The sequence below is a fragment of the Streptopelia decaocto genome (genome assembly GCF_964273445.1).
Source record: "Streptopelia decaocto genome assembly, chromosome: 23".
In the NCBI taxonomy this organism is placed as follows: domain Eukaryota; kingdom Metazoa; phylum Chordata; class Aves; order Columbiformes; family Columbidae; genus Streptopelia; species Streptopelia decaocto.
This window is the reverse complement of record NC_138678.1, coordinates 1,519,518-1,537,209: the sequence shown is the minus strand read 5'-3', so window position 1 is coordinate 1,537,209 and position 17,692 is coordinate 1,519,518. Positions and strand designations below refer to the sequence as shown.

General features: G+C 44.6%; 1 protein-coding gene across 3 annotated transcripts; it reads left to right on the top strand.

The window, feature by feature from the left end:
- Nucleotides 1-560: 560 nt before the first annotated feature.
- Nucleotides 561-12,530, top strand: NIPAL3 (NIPA like domain containing 3). 3 transcript variants are annotated; one of them, XM_082071219.1, is made up of 12 exons: nt 567-963; nt 2,103-2,504; nt 4,262-4,330; nt 4,429-4,600; nt 4,696-4,755; nt 5,292-5,437; nt 6,202-6,298; nt 7,498-7,633; nt 7,849-7,937; nt 9,224-9,287; nt 11,039-11,133; nt 11,394-12,530. In XM_082071219.1, exons 2-12 carry the CDS (start codon nt 2,406-2,408, stop codon nt 11,591-11,593), a joined length of 1,227 nt encoding a protein of 408 aa, XP_081927345.1. In that variant the 5' UTR covers nt 567-963; nt 2,103-2,405; the 3' UTR covers nt 11,594-12,530. The 3 variants fall into 3 exon arrangements, with proteins under 3 accessions (XP_081927347.1, XP_081927345.1, XP_081927346.1); XM_082071220.1 differs by having other exon boundaries at nt 570-963; nt 5,316-5,437; XM_082071221.1 differs by lacking the exons at nt 5,292-5,437; nt 6,202-6,298 and having other exon boundaries at nt 561-963.
- The last annotated feature ends 5,162 nt before the right edge of the window (nt 12,531-17,692 follow it).

Below are 17,692 nucleotides of genomic sequence, written 5' to 3'. Positions count from 1 at the left end.
AGGACAGAGGCTGGAAGGTCTGGGTTGGTTTTCTACACAGATACAACGGGTCAGCCATAACCTTTGGTTTCTCCATTCACCAAGCTGTTACAGTCCTGCTGCCTGTGCACATGGTGCAGGGGTAGAGGGGAAGCCGGAGGAGCTCGGAGCCGCGGCCTGAGAACCCTCCACGGTGAGACAACGCGGTGCATGCTGGGATCGCCGTCAGTCCGCCCCGGGAGGCAGCGCGCTGCACGCTGGGAATGGCGGGCACCTGACCGGGTGAGGCTGCGCGCCGGGGGGACCCCTCGCCCAGGTGGGGCGGCCCGGGGCGGCCTGTACCTGCCAGTACCTGCCCGTGCGTCTCGGCGGCACCGGCGGCTGAGGTAACGCGTACACCTGGTTGCCGAGACAACGGCTGACCCAGCTCTCCTCCAATCAGTGCGCCTGTTACTTTGAGCCCTCCGGCATGTGCCCAATCACAGACAAACTCTCAGAGCCGCTCTGCTCGCAGCTGGGCATGCGCAGTAGATTAAGGAGGGGGGGGCTCAGTGGAGCTTCATTGAGCATGCGCATTGAGGCGGCTCTGGCGGGCCGGGCGCGAACCGGAGTCGCGGCCCCCGGAGCGGGCGGCAGGCGCGCACACGGGGCAGGCGGTGGTGCCAGGCTGTGCCGGGGCGGTCGGACCTCGCCGGGTGAAGGTGCTGCCGCCACAGCCTCCGCCCCGCCTGGAACGAGCGGCGGAACTCTGCTCCTTCCTTCCGCCCGCCCCCTCGGAGTCCATAGGCTGGGCCAGGCCCGACCCACGCCTGACAGCCAATCCCCGCCGGCAGCCGGGGCCCGGCCTCTGATTGACAGCGCTGACGGCGAATCGGAGGGGCCGGGCAGGAACGGAACGCGGCGCTCGGCCAGGAAGTTGGGGGTCAAAGGCCCGGGCCATGGGGGCAGAGCGGCGGGGGTGCGGGGCGCGCCCTGCGGGAGCAGGTGAGTGCGCGGGGCCGGCGGGAGCGGCCGCCCCTGCCCCCTCGGCGTGGCGGGTCTTCCGGCGGGTTTTGGTGGGGAACAAACCGTCACTAGGGTCCGGCTGAGGGACAGGGCGGCCTGGCCCAGGGAAGGTGTCCTGGGGCACCCCCTGCCCTCAGCCAGGCTCTGCTCTGCCCGGGCAGGGTTTCCTCACGACTGGGGGGGGAGCTTTGCCCCCCACTTCCCTTCACAACGGGGTGTTTTGCCTTTTCATGGCTAGGCTGCCATGCTGCCCTTGTCCTCCCCACACTGGAGGCACAGAGGCAGCCCATGAGTTAATGTCACAGGCCAAGAGATCTTGCATTTCGGGGCCTGAGTGTGGGATGGGTCCTGCTACCTCAGGATGTGACCGCAGCCCAATTGTCCAGAGTGTAAGGGGTGCTCAGCCTGCACCCTTTCAGGAAGACTTTGAGTGGGGCAAGAGGGGCACGTCACTTGTGAGGATCACACCCCTGCAATGTCTTTACACCAGTATCCTCCTCTCTACAAAGGGCTCTTTCCAACATTCGTTGCTCAGGGTTGCTGATGCTCTTTGGTGAAAGGAGCCGTCGTGGCGTGCAGGGACTTCAGACCGGTTTGCTGTGTGCGGTGCTTTCCAGACACTGGTAATGAGTCTGGCTCTAAGGAATGGAGCCTCCAAATGCTGCTCACAGCGATTACACTGACATGACCTCTGTTTGCAAGAAGAGCAGCGCTGTCATCCCTGGCACGTGGGGAAGGCGTGACTAATGCTGCATCCTGAACAAAAACCAGAGGTATGCAGGCAGCAGAGAAATTAAAAGCAGGGCTTGGAGGACTTCAGAGGCTTTTTGATAAGAGCGTTCTAAATGGCAAGGCCTGGTGTTAAATGCCAGCTGAATCTGGCACCCTTGGGGCCAAGCGAGGTTGTGAGCTCTTTAAGAGTCTGTGTGAGTTTCTGGGTGTGAGACCTGATGTCAGACTTTGTGAGAAGGCATTTAAACGCTACTTTTGCTGTTGATACATGCAGCTGTTAGTTTGATTCTGGGGACTTTTCTGGCAACTACCCTTCCTTGCAGATTTTGGACCATTGAGTTCATTTCACCTAATTTTCTTTATATTTTTTTCTTTTCTTTTCTTAGTGTCACCTTGGAAGAATACAACATTGCTGCCCCACTGACTTGCTGGAGATATCGGCTTATCTACACTTTCTGCCCTATCTCGATGTAGCCTGCCCGGAGAACAAAAGCACCAGACAAACTACAGAGATTTTTTTTTTTTTGTACATCACTGAACTAATTGTTGCTTGTTCAAGAAAACAGGATGGATGGGAAAAAGTGGTACCAACTTACAGATAAGGCGGTTCCAGCAGGGTCCAAGTCTCTTCTTTGAAAAGAAGTTCCAGCATCAAAGAGGCTGAAAAGCAAACACTCTGATCAACCAAAATGGAAGGAGGCAACAGTCCAAATCTGCAACTTCAGCAGCTCCCATTGGCCACAGCAGCAGTTTCTGTGCAGCCACACACTGACTCCTTTTCTTACAAGGTCAGATTTCTACCCCAGTCTATCCCTAGAAGGCCATAATTAGTCAAGCTGATAATACCAGTGTATTTTGGTAATTTTTTTACAGAAACTGCACTGTCTTTGTAATAAGCCATGCCTGGGGGCTGCAGTGTATGATATTAAATTCTGTGTCTTGAAGAGCTAGACAAAGTGAAGAAAGAATGTCTGGCTGTTAAAAGATCATCTGGATGTCTAAAGGTGGTTGGGTGCAATAAATTCTGCTGGGTGCCTTTTCAGACTAACCCATTGGTAATAGAGATCAGGTGTTGTGGTGCCTGAACTTCAGGAGGCTCAGCCCGCGGTCAGGCACAGAGCCTGCAGCTGAGGTGGGACGTGGTTCCTCCTTAGTGTCCAACTGGGAACGGAGCTGTTCCCAAATAGATTTCCTCTGAATATCTGTTTTGAATGTGCTCAGAAAATCCCAGTAAGAAGGGCTTTTTATTCAGTGGAAAAGGAACTTTGCAGTCCTCTGGGTTGTAGGAGCTGACCAGAGTGATGTTGGCTTGCAGGCTCACGCAGTCCAGAAGCTGATCCCGAACCTGTGCTGTGCTTAGGGGCTTTTCACCTGCAGCATCATCTCTTCCACGTCTTCTAAACTGAAGGCCAGTTGCTGAACCAGTAAACTGCGCTGAGCTCTGTGGCTACATCTGTGATCACACAGTGACATTTTTCTGCCAGCTTTACTGTCTGTTGTGTGACAGCTTTCAGGTGATTTTGAGTGAAGCTGCCTGGGTGAATCTTGGTTTTGTATATCCTGATAAAGAGATTTTTGTTCCACTGATAAGAACTTGAAATCTTAAAGTCTTTGTCTTACTATGTATGAGAAAATCAAGAATAGGATATTTACTGCTAAGGGAGGAGTACGAATGTGAGCTTGGTTATCCCAAATGAATCAAACTAGACTGTATCTTGGAGACCAGCACTGAAATGAAAAGTGCTAATGACACCTAATGAGATTTAGACAGTTGCTGGAAGAACACAAATACTAAATGGCCTGGCTTAGCCTCAGGCTGTTCTCTTCACTCCTAATGTACATTTCCTTTGTGACTCAGCCTGCTTTACATCCTTTTTTAATTTCAAATTCTGTCTTTAGACCGTGAGAATTATTGCTGAGCTGGGAATGTTAATGTAGAAGGGGTTGGGAGCTTGCTAGGAGCTGCTACTAGTTGCCTATTATCTTGGAATAACTGGTTCATATAAAAAGCAGTATAAAATCTGTGATAATTGGGCTGCCTCATTAAATGGGCCAAATTACCCACTGAACCAGCAGATGTTATTAGTGGAGAAGAGCAGAGTAGTTCTTAAGATGTGACCTCCAGAATGCAGAGGTTCCTGATCAATAGTCTGCTCCATTCCAGGGCAGCAAATGTCCTCATGAAGAGTTTTTCAAAGGGAAAATGAGTGCATGGGTCCTTGTGTTCAGCTTTATCTTCTTCCCCTCTGAGCAACTGCAAAGAATGCAAATCTATGCATGATAATTTAAGTCTCTTGTAGAAAGTGTCTGTTAAGGAAGGCTTATCGCCTGAGCTTCACAGAGTTGGAACATGGCCACAGGGAACTTAACCTGAGTTGCCCCAGATCAAGTAGAAAGGGAGGAACATAAACAGAGATTTTATTGACAGGTGATCTAGGCACTGTTTAAAAAAGTCTGCTCTCTTCCTTATTGTGCAAAAAACTCCAACTTCCTTCAGGGCCCAGAGGCTAAATTTAATACTTACGTGTTTACTTTGTTTTTGCAGGAGAACTTGATTGGTGCATTACTAGCTATTTTTGGACATCTCGTTACCAGTATTGCACTTAACCTCCAGGTGAGTATCATGAAGCAAATAATCACCCTGCCTCAAGCATCCTGCATTAAAGAGCATCAAGCATGCCAAAGCTGCTTTGTGTTTATTTTCTTTTCCAGAAATACAGCCACATCCGGCTGGCAGGTTCCAAAGACCCCCGAGCCTACTTCAAAACCAAGACATGGTGGTGTGGACTGTTTCTGTTGGTGCTGGGAGAGCTGGGAGTGTTTTCCTCTTACGCCTTTGCTCCTCTTTCACTGATTGTGCCCCTCAGTGCAGTGTCTGTTATAGGTAAGGGGGAAAGAGACAATGGCCATACAAGTGTGAGATTTGCTGATCATTGGAGTGATATATAACTCACTGTTTCTCTCTCCTTTTTTTAATAGCTAGTGCAATCATAGGAATTATATTTATTAAAGAAAAATGGAAGCCCAAGGATTTTTTGAGTAAGTTCCACAGTTCCTTGTTATTTTTTCTCTCTGTGCTAAATCATCTGAATCTCACAAATATTAGAAATACGTGGAAATGGTGTTTGCAGGATTTGAGAATCACGGTTCTCTGGGCTCAAGCTGCAGCTTAGGGCCTTGACTCTGCAACAGCGTAGGCACAACTGAATCAGCTGAATTTCATCCAGGTGCAAACGTTTGCAGAACTGGGCCATTCTTTTTTCCATTTCCCAGAAGAGGGGCTGTGGGCAGTGGCAGGCAGGGTAAGCCCCAGATACGAAGTTGTAGCTCCCATTTGTTTAGCAGATGCTACCTGGTAGGAGCTTTTTCTCCTCAACTCAGAGCACACACATTGCCCAGGGTTTTTTGGTTTTACTATTTTGAAAGTGGGGCATGAAGGGCAGAGGAATGAGTCATTCAGAGGAACGTGCACGATGCCGTTACTGGTCACTGTGCATGTGCAATATTAATTCCATGCATCCACACTAACCCACTAACTTTGTCCTCTCTCTTTTTTTGTCCTTTGGTTGCCGAAGGGCGCTATTTTTTGTCCTTTGTAGGCTGTGGTTTGGCAATTGTTGGAACTTATCTGCTGATAACTTTTGGACCTAATAGTCATGAGAAGATGACAGGAGAAAATATCACTAGGCATTTAGTGAGCTGGCCATTTCTGTTGTATATGGTAAGATGGCCCATAAAATGTGGGACAGTTTTCTGCTCTATGCCTGACTAGAAGTTTCATTTCAAGCATTATTTTTCCTTATTGTTACTAGCAATATTCCTCGTACTTTCTAATGAACCTATGCCAGCTTTTCCTGGTGTCAGTTCCACATTGCCTGTGGACAACGTGCATGCACAATTTGGAACCCTCCCATTCTTTCTCTGAATTATTCTGTTCAAACTTTACAGTTAAAGGTATTTAAGTGCTAAACTAGCCAGCTCTCTGCCTGACCCATCAGCTTCAGCCTGCGGCAGCTGAGAGCAGCTGCTCGAGAGGTGTCCAAACACTGCGCTTGCAGCTGGGCTTTCCCTAGACTGACTTTCTCTGCAGCCATCAATCTCTCATTGTAAATCTTGTGAAATCTCTAATGGAGTTTGATCATGAAATAAGATGTGTGCTGCAGGGATCACTCAAAGAGCCTCATTACAGAAAGTAGGCTGAGATCTCTGATGTGAATATTCAGTCAGGATTATTTGATCTGGTGCTTTACCATGAATAGAATGTAAAAAGGGTCCCATGTTTCCTGTTCTGTAAGAAGCTATCTAATATCTCATCTAATTAGAGTCTAAGATCATGCTAAATTTGATCTACAATTGTGTGAGATCCTTATTTTCCTTTTATTTGCCCTACTGTCTAATTCTAATGTTTGACTGACTCAGAATCCCATTTACTGCCAACCCCACATACCCCACATTTTTTCACGTTCTCATTTCTGTCATGTGTAGCTTGTGGAAATCGTCATATTCTGCCTGCTACTATATTTCTACAAGGAGAAAAATGCAAACTACATTGTAGTTATTCTTCTGCTGGTCGCTTTGCTAGGTAAGTTGATATGGACTTGTAAGGTCTAACTCTGGCCTATAACAGTGAACTACAGTAAACTGAAGCATTTATAGCATATATATATTGACCTAATATCTTGCAGTGATGTTTAGGATCTTTGCAAATGACTTTTGAACAATTCAGACTTATTTCCTTGAAGGATGAATCTGCCAAATACAGAAAGTGCAGGTTATTTATTAGTGTTCTTAATTTTAATCTGTGCACGCAAAGCATGGTACGATATCTATTCAGTGGGTAAGGAAGCCTGATTGAGCGGATCAAAGAGAGGATCTGACCCACCAGAATCTTCTTGGCTGTGGAAGGATTTTCTGTGTGGTAAAATAAATGATAAATACTCTGCCATGCCAGTATGTCCCTATTTAAACTGGGAGATCCTCTGGGCATGGGGTTGAATGATGCCTTTGATGTCCTCATAGCCTAGAGTGGGATCCTACACGGACTTGGGAAAGGCCAGGATTTCGCTTGTACCTTTCTCCCCATTAATCTGTTTTTTTATTATTTTTAAGAAAGGGATCAATTAAACTTTAAAAAGGGTGAATAATAGCAAGGCAGTGACGCAGCCTGCTGTGCTGTTGAATCTATGTCGCAGTCCTCAATTTTTGTTATTTATGCAACTTTAGTCACCACAGTGTCTTTTTTTCTTCTTTTTTGAACTCTTTGGGGCTGGATTTCAGTACCTGGTGTCTCAGAGGCCGTGTGAATCATAGACAAAGCCACTCTCCTCATTCTGAATGGCCCCGACTTTCGCTTTCAAGAAAAGGAAAGGAAGTGGGCTCTTCCTGATTCTTATTTTGAAAACTGGCTTAGCTTTATCAATTCCAATGTGGCATCAGAAATGAAAATTTGTATCCTTCCATCATGTGATTGCACAGCCCTGTTTAAAAAACAAATGAAACCTATAAGTGTTCCCAGTCTTGTAGGCAAGAGAACCATGATACAGAGAGGTAAAGTGATTTATAGAAGGTCACTGTGATGAAGTAGTTGGGAATAAAACTGACAGAGTTGGGGATAAAACAGGCAGTTTGCATCCCTTGTTTGGCCTGGCAGAAGGAGGGTTCAAGTTCTTGTGGATCTTGGTGGTGTTTGCAGCTGCATGTCCTGTATAGAGTGACAGTGCAGCATTCTGTCCCGCTGAGCATGGATCGGTGCTTCACCCGCGTCTTGGTAAACGTTCACAGGTTCCATGACGGTCGTGACGGTGAAGGCTGTCGCAGGCATGATTGTTGTCTCGATACAAGGAAACCTGCAACTCGACTACCCTATATTTTATATCATGTTGGTGTGCATGATTGCTACAGCCATCTTCCAAGCAACGTAAGACATTCGCTCTTTTTGGCTATAACTGTGCTTGTTTCAGTGGGGCAATAATGAGTGGGCTGTTCATTTTGTCAGAAAGAGAATAAAGTTTCTTAAATTTATGCATCAATTTTGAAAGGTGTTTCCAGAAAGGAGACCTATACCAGCCAATGATAACCGCTGTACAATTTGAGTATCCTTCCCAAATCAACCCCTTTTGTCTTGTATTGCAGATTTTTAGCTCAAGCCTCACAGCTGTATGACTCATCACAGATCGCCAGCATCGGCTATATCCTGTCCACAACAGCAGCAATCACAGCAGGTACCAGGGCACAAAACAGTCTGTTGGTCCTTTCCAAAAGAAGGGCAAAAGATTTTGGAAAATAATCCTCACTTAGAGACGAGGAACATGAATACTCAGCAAGATGATGACTTGTATTTTCCTGTCATCTCTCTTCTGCAGCTGGCTTTGTTTCTTTTTTCTTTCAAAAATGTGAATTATCCCACTAGACTGTGCTGAAATTTTCTGTTCAGTTCTGGCATTTTCTTTAAAGTGCATGGGAACTTATCTTTGGGACTGTATTACTCACCCCATGCTAGTGTGTAGAAGAGGGTGATGCATGCACTCAGATGTGCAACTGGAATACACAGCTAAAATTTCTCCTTGTGTAATTCTCTCCAGATTTTGTAGAAACATATTTGCTTCATCTGTACGAAGGTGTTATGATTCTCTTCCTGATAGTCTAGTTTGCATTGTATCTAGAGTGCATCTGTTCACAGCCTCATAGGAACTTTGCTCCAATTTCAGCCCTTGCCCTCGTTAGCCAAAGCTTTGTCTGCACGAAAGATGAGCATTTTAAACCCCTTAGGCATCAAACCTGACCAACAGCCTTTGTAAAGTTTTGCTCTCCTCAGTTAGACATTTGAACAAAGCTAGAGGGGAAAAATAAACAACAAAACCCAAAACCCCAGCACTGGAGAAAGTGCATCTGCTTGGCGCTGATGGATACGATCTGTGTAAACAGTAACGCTCTTCGAGGTCTGTAAGGGCAACAGCTTCCCCCATAAATTGCACATTGCCCTTTAATGCTCTTCTTCAATGTCACGAGAGGGTCTGGCCTCCTCTTGGGCTAATGTTTGTTTTCTGTCATGTCCCAAGTCATATGCTGCTCTCAGATTCATCAGCTTATTTACTTTACTCCAATTAGAAATGTAAAGAGTAGGAGCCAGAATACGTGTCCTGTTCACATCCAAGACATCAAGGACACTTCCTATCTTATAATTTTGAGCTGTATATATTTTTGGAGGTCAGGAGTTTATATCCTTTCGTAGTTAGAGAGATCTGATGTGATTTGTCATTTGGACAACTATTTTGGTAATGCAATTCTAAAAGATTTGTCAATAAATTGCATTAAAGGAGAAATTAGGGCATCTTTTTCTATTTTAAGATCATTTTTAAAAAACAAAACAAAACACCAAACAAAGGTGCTGACTATAAAATAGGGATCTTACATGATTTGGTTTCTAGAGGGACTAGTGCTGGAGAGGTAGCACCAATTGCTCGTGTAAGCTGGGAAGAAAGATGTCATGAATTATTTTCTTTTCAAGGAGCAACTTTTTACTTGGACTTCACCGGTGAAGATGTTCTCCATATATGTATGTTTGCACTGGGGTAAGTATTTAAAGTTTCCTTAATAGAAAGCTGGAAAATATCTTTTTCTTATGACTAAAATGGCCCAGAGAGCTCGGTATCTTGTGTGAGTGATGATGGATGCTCCAAAAGGATTCCATAGCACGGGGGGTGGCAGAATGCAGACCCCCCTCTCTCTGCCCCTTCCTCCTTCATCATGGAAGGAGTAGACACATGTCCCTCTCTCTCTGCTGCTTGAGGCCAACAGCTTCTTTTGTTTGGCCCCAGAGCCCCTGGCCAGGGTCGTTAATAGAGAGGAGAAGGGAGCGCCGAGGCGCCAGGGAGCCGCTGGGCACCCGCGGCCAGTGTGGGGATGTTTGGAGGCTTCAGGGGCACCCACAGCCAGTGTGGGGGTGCAGAGAAGCTTCTGCAATGCCCACAGTCAGATCTGATCAGGCTATAAAAACGGGATTCTCGTCGAGACTCCGCCCCTTGTGCGGATCTCTTGGAGTTACGAGCTGAGCCGCTGCTGTCAGGAGCCACTGCCCCCCCCGGGATGGAGACTCCGCTTGCCTTGCCACCACCTGTGTGAAATTAATCCTCGCAGGATTGTGAGTGGATCTACTTTCCATGCACGTTTGCACGTGTATTTTCCTTGCTCAGTATGAGCCTGTGTATAAATTATTTCCTCGCATAATCGCGAGTGTATTTTCCTCCTGTGCTTCCACATAAGCACGTGCAATATTCCGTGCACATTTGCACGTGTGTTTCTCCTCGCAGGATTGCGAGTGTATTATAAATTTACCCTCGCAGGATTGAGAGTGTGCACTTTCCGTACTCAATACGAGTACATGTATCCCTTTAAAATAATCCCACACCGTGTTCAGGCAAGTGTGGACTCTTCCCAGACTCAGGGATGGCTCCGATATTGTTTTGGTGAAGCCACGTGCATGCACACTGTGGACCTCCTGTTGTATTAGTTGCTGCCCCTTAATAATTTTCCTCAACTGATATCCAAACCTGTATCCAAGTCACTTTTGGAGTGCTAAAACCCTGTTTCTCACCGGTTTAATACAAGTTGGTTTGGACCCTATTGTCCCTTAAACTAACCTCGGGGTGCCTCCATGACACGGGGTTATGCATGATTGTACAACATTAAATACTAAATCCCTTACTGACTGTACTGGAGCCCTGTTCCTTAGGGCATGGGCACTCCCACAGTGCAGATACAATCAGTAAAACATTTGCTGTGTAACTCAGGAATTAGTTCTAGTACGATGTCTTGATGTGATTAGCTCTCCGTAATCAGGGGACATTCTGAAATGTCTTTCACATTAGTACAGAAAAAAAACAATTGGGAGATTAAGGTAATGAGCTGCGCCTTTCTCTGTCAACATACTGTCGAAATCAAGATCGACAGTTGTTGGTGTGTTTACTTATGGGAAACCTTTCAAAGGTCAGGCTGCTAAATCCTGGAATTTCATCAAAGAAAACCAAATTTTGATATGCTTCCTTTCCCCTTTAGTTAGTCAAGGTTAATTAATTAATGTGAAAACTTTTCCCAGCATTTTGATAAAGAAAAGGTGAAATTGTTCTGGTTGCTAGGTGGATTTCGATACTGTTGAGAGGGTTATTCAGCTGAGGCAGTTCCCTGTAATTCTGACTTCACAGTTCTTTGGATTCCAGTTCTGAATTCTTTATGTTGCCACATGACAGGCACTCAGAAGCAACATGCAGAATTACCTCCCCTCCCTTTTCACAGTTGTCTCAGTAGATTTTGTCTTCTCTCTCAGGTGCCTCATAGCCTTTCTAGGTGTCTTCCTGATCACAAGGAATAGGAAGAAATCTGTACCGTTTGAACCTTACATCTCAATGGATGCTATGCCAGGTAATGGTAAAAATACAGCTGTTTATCACTTTAAGTGTTGGCCTTCATAGTGAAAGCTCCAGCTTTGGACTCTGTTAAGTATCCAGACATATCAGGTGACTGTGGTGTTTTGTAGTTTTTCCTTTGTTTGTTTAACGCTCAAGGAACTGATGAGCCACATATCACAAACACCGAGACTTTATAATTTGCTGATGTAACAGAGTGCAGGCAGAATGCACTTTTGTTCCTAAGCATTTAATCTTTGTCTCTGCTCTTTTCAGGCATGCAGAACATGCACGATAAAGGGATTGCAGTTCAGCCTGACCTCAAAGCTTCTTTTTCCTACGGTGCCCTAGAGAACAATGACAACATGCCGGAAATTTATACTCCAGCTACGTTGCCGATCGTGCAGGAGCAACATGGTTCCAAAGGAGTTTCTGTTCCACCCTACCGAGTGCTGGAGCACAGCAAAAAGGAGTGAGTGACCTTTGAGGAACTGATTTGAATCCGCAGAATTATGACGTTTATTTATTTACCCATTAAAATATAAGCAAGTGTAAAGCCAACCTTTATGTAGTTTAAAGCCTGTCTCAAACTTAATGCCCAAGTCTGATTATTGAAATAAACAGCTCTAGTTGTGAAGTTGGAAGCATTCGTCTTAGCAAGAAGTAAATCCCGGTTCTCCATTGAAGGCCGCTGTCTGGAAGTGTGAAGAGGTGAGTGCAGCCTCACGGCTGTACGAGAGCAATGACATGGTAGAGCTGTGGGAAGAGAAGTGACGGTGCAGTTTTTAGTCCTGCTGGGAGTGTGTTTATCTCCAAATAGAAGTTTTCAGGAGTTGCTCACAGAGACAGGAGGGCAGGATTTAAGCTTCATACATAAAGACTGTGACTAATTTCCAGAAAAGCTGTAAATCCTCATGTCTGGCGTGACCACTAAACTACCTTAACATGGCAATAAAATGTAATTGTTTTCAAGCACGAATACTGCAACTTACTGTGTCTTTAGAGCAGCGTATTTGGTTAGAGTGAGCAAGCTGCTTTAATCCTTCAACACATGAATCTTGGGCACTTCCTGTATAATTATTCTCTGACTAGTATCAAACATATGCATGGGGAACGTGAATTGTTTTTACAGCACCGCTGGATTATATGGCAGCTTAGAACAAAGATTACTTGCCAGATTTCTGGCTTCATAAGAGAAGCTTCCAGTTGGATGAAATGCTGCAGAGGGAACACTGTGAAGTATGAGAACAAGAAGTGGGAATAGTAACGTGACCGGTTCTCTATGACTTTTTTTTTTTCTGGTTGAGGCAGCATTTCCAACTTTATTTAGTGGTTTTAAACGTGTTGACATTCCTTAGTAAAAAAGCTCAGTCTAGGTGTTGTAGGCTGGGGTGTGCCCCCCATTTTTTTATTTTTTAAAAAAAGGCAAAAAAAGATATTAGTCTGATATTGTGAATGATCTGAGCAGAGTGCACAGTCCAGCACTTGGTGATGACTGTAAGAATAATGGAGCATTGTGTACTCATGATATTTATCTTTCCAGCTTCTAAGAGATGGCTAGAAGCTGATACGAAGGGTGAATAGACACAAGGGGGGGGAACTTTTCAAGAGCAAAGGACAAAGTACCACATTTACTGGCATACGCAAGTTACACTGGCACTTTGATATCATCATCTCCTCTAAAAGCCGCTGTTTTGCTGGGAAATAGAATTTTAAGTCTACTTGGTGTGTCTTGGACTGTGTGCTTAGTGGAGCGTCTCCAGGACCTTAGAAGACTTTATTTGAAATGAATAGTGCTTGTGTTCCATGCATTTTAAGTGGTTATTCTGGGGTTTGGGAGGATTTTGGATTTGACAGTGGCTTTTTGCATTTTTTTTAATTGACTCATGGCCAGTTTCTGTTCCCACCACCAAAAATTCCCAAGAACTCCACTGACTTGTATATAATTATTCCAGATTCTTGCTATTGTATGACAACAGAGCTGTTCTTTTCCATATGTTTGCCTTGCCAGCTATAAATACTAACTCGATCTGGAAATACTTGAGATTGCTTTAGCATTTTTGTGCAGCATAGAAAAATTATAACCTTCCCCCCTGCGAAGAGTAGATGCCTGGTGGCTGTACGTGCACCTATACGTGAAGTTTCTTCACCAACTTGGCGTGTCTGACAATTCAGATCTTATCAGTGGCATCCTGGACACTACAGCTTATGAAACCTCAAGAAAGAACAGCTTTTCTTTTACCCTCGATACTTTTTGTGCCTAAGTAAGATAACAATGTTAATGGGCTAATACTGCCAGAACATTAATCTTCTTAGAGTTGCAGTGACACTGATTTACTACCTTTGGCTTTGTATCCCCGGTAATCAATTGTTTGTGAATTTATGTGCAGCTTTTGTTCATTAACAATACAAACCCAAGTAGTACAGGAGAGGCTGAATGGGAAGGGTACAAGAATGCTGGGTTTTCTTATCACTTCCCTTTTAATCAATGAGGCAGTAGCTGTTTTGACCTATTAGTTCTGAAACCACAGAAACATACCGTTTTAAAACAAGCCGTGCTAAACCATGCATAGCTCCAAACTCTACTTCTTACATGGCAATGTTATCTGTGTTTCATTATTACGGATGTTGCTGTGGTACAAAATAATCAGAGGCACCTAAATGTTTTGCTGTTGACTTGTACTATTATGTGTAACAGAATGCAGTTTTCTCAGTTCTTAGTTTTTCGGTACTATTTAATAACTGCAGTTGACTGGTGTGCAAACTTTGGAGCCAGTAAATGGCTCGTTAGGTTTTTCTCCTAATCATGGGACTTGGCATCGTGAGAAACAGCGTGTTTTGCCAGGGGGGACAGAGCTACTCTGATGCTGAGCCCCTGCTCGGCCTTCTCTTTTGTGGGCTGCTCCCCTCTGCCAGAGAGCCCTCGGTTGTCAGCACGTGGGCGTCTTCTGCTCTGAGTGACATTTCCTCCAGCCAGAACCTGAGCTTTACTATTTTTGTGCTGGTTTGGCCCTTTTCTTTCAAAGATTCTAAAGGCAACAGTCTTCCTCTAAAGCTTTATATAACCACACTTTATGCAGTCTGTGTGTTTAAATAATTCTACTTAATAATGACAGTTCCCTTTACCTGCAGCGAGACTTGATTTTGGAAACTTCTTGACAAAGCACTCTAAGGGAGGTGATGTCCGTTTCTACAGCACATAAATCACAATATTTTAGATTGCTCCATTGTGCCACGCCAGTAGTGCCTGAGGTGTTTCTTGGGCTCTGGGCCTCTGCTCAGTGCACTGACGATGTCCGGGTTGCATTTTTGCTGGTCTGTGTTAGCCGCTGTACACACGGCAGTAGGATGGCCATGCTGCACCTCACTCCTGCTTGCTGCCTGTGTTCAATACTTGAATTTTAAAATGTGGTAGTGTTTTGTATTTTATGCACTTCCCCTTTCCTTGCTCTTTTTCCCAAGCTTCTGAAATATTTTATTTTCTGCACAGTCTTACAGCTGACATCTCTGTTGCTGAGGGGGCATGAACAGGGCCCCTAAAAGCCTAACATCTGTTGAAACGTGACTGAAGGACTTTGTGCTCTAACAGCTGGAGGGGATAGCTCAGGATTAAAATAAACTCCTTACCTCCCTTCTAGTTCAGAGCTTAAAAGCTGAAAGACAAAGCAATTTGTACCCTCAAGTCTATACTTTTTAGAGAATATTTGTTAGTCTGAGGTGACAATAGCCATGCCCGGGATTGCAGCAAACATTTTCAGCTAAACAGCACATGAAGGTTTAAAGGAGAAGAGCCTCATGCCACATTCTGGTCCTTCTTGCAGCATGAGAAAGAATCTGTGGGTGTACAGCACACTTTAACACGTGTATGTCAAGAGTTCTGTTTATCCAGGGCTGATCCCGAGAGGCAGGGCACTGCAAACAGCAGAGTGCACTTAGATTTCCACACGTGCGATGTTTTTCAGCATCAAGAGCTGAAGTGTCCACAAAGATCAACTGACTGCTGTCTCCTTTACTAAACTGGTAGAATAGCTCCTTGACTCTCCATCTCTTAACTTCTTTATCAAATGTGAACTGACATCTCTTGCCTCCACCCTGTGCGGCTTTTTGATGCACCAGAGCACTTAATTTGTTCTCAGTGTATATCATACATGTAACTTAATGCTGTGGAATACAGCTCCTGTGTTGGCTGAATGTATAAAAAGATCTGCTTACAATGGTCTCTTGTTCACATTAAAATGTGTTGATAAATAAGGCTTTACGGTATTGGACTATAAGGATAACTGCTTAATTTTTTATAAGCAATGTTGCATGTCTGTTTAATTCTATTTGTCCTTTAGGTGAGACCATTGGAAATGAAACTTAATAAAAGATTGTGGTAAACCCTATAGAATTCTGGCCTGCTCCATACTCTTGGTGTAGCTTTACTTGGCCATAAATATCTTGAGAGAAGACAAGATAGAATTTAGTTTACTGCATTAAGTACTACGGGCATTCAAAGGACCGTCTTTTCTAACAGGACACTTGTAAATGAAATGCAGATTGCTACAACTGTTCAGGGCTGCAGCATTAATAATGCTTGCAGTTTTACATGAGTCTCCAAGTATTAGGTGTCAGCTTCAGGAATCATGCAATTTAATTTAAAATCTTAGTTTTACGGGGCTTAAAAAAAATCTACCTTAGCATTAATTATTTCAGAGAAGAGCTTGAAAATCTGATCCAAGTAGAGCCTAAAGGAGTCGGGGGGCACGGACACAAGGTGAGCCAAATCACAAAACCAAAAGCATTGTATTAGTGGTGGCCTGACTCATGATTTTTGCATGGCTGCCAACTCCACACTGAAACCGAGACAACCGTGTGCTTCTCTGAGACAGCAAAGACTTCTCAAACTAGTTGGGAATACTACGCTGTAGGAGATGCCATCCTTCCGATACAGGATATCATGTCTTTGATTGCAGGAGAAAACAGCTTAAGGACATTTCCTAACAATGCCATTAAGAAATACAGTCATAAATTTAGAATACTGGGAATGTAGCTTAATTGAATGCTTGCCAACCTAATTAACACTCACCACATGTGTTTTAGTCCAGGGGGATAAGCAGAAGATAACCCTCAGGATAGGCTTAATTAAATGTATCTCTTGGGGTCCCAAACCACAAATGGGGAGGGGAAAAGGGAAAAAAAGAGCAGCTGTATCCACTTTGGTGTTAAAGCTGCACTTCACAGAAGTCCCTGGGGATGAGTATTGAAGCACTGGCTAATGCTCTTTTTGAATGCTTGTAGAAGCAGCATGCTTAAGGCCCGGAGTTTCTGATAAATGTGCTAATACTTGTTAACGTACATCATTTAAGGGTTAGTGTGTTATATCGGAGACAACTGCGCTAAGTGATGGTATAGAGGTGGTAAGCAAGCCAGGTGTTGGGATCATTATGAAGATACATGCTACAAAAGAGGTGATATTACAAAACAGAGCATTTAAAATGCTCCTGAAATGGACACAAATGTTGGGAGTTTGTGGTACTAAAACCTAATATATTGCTGACCAGGGAGGAAGAACATGCTATTGAATTAATAAAGTATGTGACTGCAGCAAGGCAAGGCTAATGTAATTGAGACTAACCACTTACTGCCTAAATTTGCACTGCATTTAAATTGCAGAATCCCTTATCTGGACAAGTAAGATGGCTCTTACCATTCTAAAGATGAATTCTGCTATACGCTGTTTTCTTACGAGGGAAAGGTCTGCACTGTGGACAGATTACAAGCCTGGTAAAGAACACCAGCTTGGCATTACTTTCTGCCCTTCTTCTGTACCTAAACTCTAGGAGAAAGCTTTTACATCACAGAAGTGTTGGTATTTGTTGAAATCCTGTCTTCTGGCTTTCCAAGTGAGGACAAAGCTGTTGAACTCAATATTTGTGTCAGGTAAATTATTTAGTAGCTTGGTGTGCTTTTTGTGGAAAACCAAATACAACCAAAAAACGGATGTTGGTTTGTGCTTCCTTCAGATGTCAGTGCACACTGGCACTCATTTATCACACAGTTCAGCTGACCGCTGTCTCAAATCATCGCATTGCTGGATTAAGCCATGATTTATTCCATGAGACGAGGGACACAAATTGTCACTGTTCCCATCTGGCAACTGCGTGTCCACCAGCCGAGGCCAATGGCGGAGTAAAACCGATTAACTTTAGCTGCTGTTGAGGAGTGTCCGTGGGCCTTTTGCGGCAGAAACCCTCACACAAAGCACGGGTACAGTGCTCAGGAGTCAGTCCCATCTCTTGTTCCCTGGCTTTAGCCTTTAGGCTCACCCAAGTGTCCTACCAGGACACCCCAAGGTGCTATGTTCTCACACGGCATTCCATGACTATTAATTAAAAACATGGATGAGGCCTTTGTCCTCCACGCTCGGCTCTGCCAGTACTGCAGCTACCAACAGCTTTTCCAGAGGCAGCTCCTGAGGAAATTTGCAGCTTTTGAATCAATTGTCATCTCCCTGAGCTCAGTCATTACCTCAGAGAACCCAGCAAAGCCTTTCCTCGTGGTCAAGGCCCATCACCTCAAGGATGGATGCGTGT

Coding starts and splice junctions, on each gene's coding strand:
- NIPAL3 (XM_082071219.1), top strand. CDS start 2,406: ATGGAAGGAGGCAACAGTCCAAATCTGCAACTTCAGCAGCTCCCATTG. Junction 4,331..4,428: donor GTATTGCACTTAACCTCCAG/GTGAGTATCATG, acceptor TTTCTTTTCCAG/AAATACAGCCACATCCGGCT. Junction 5,438..6,201: donor GGCCATTTCTGTTGTATATG/GTAAGATGGCCC, acceptor TGTCATGTGTAG/CTTGTGGAAATCGTCATATT.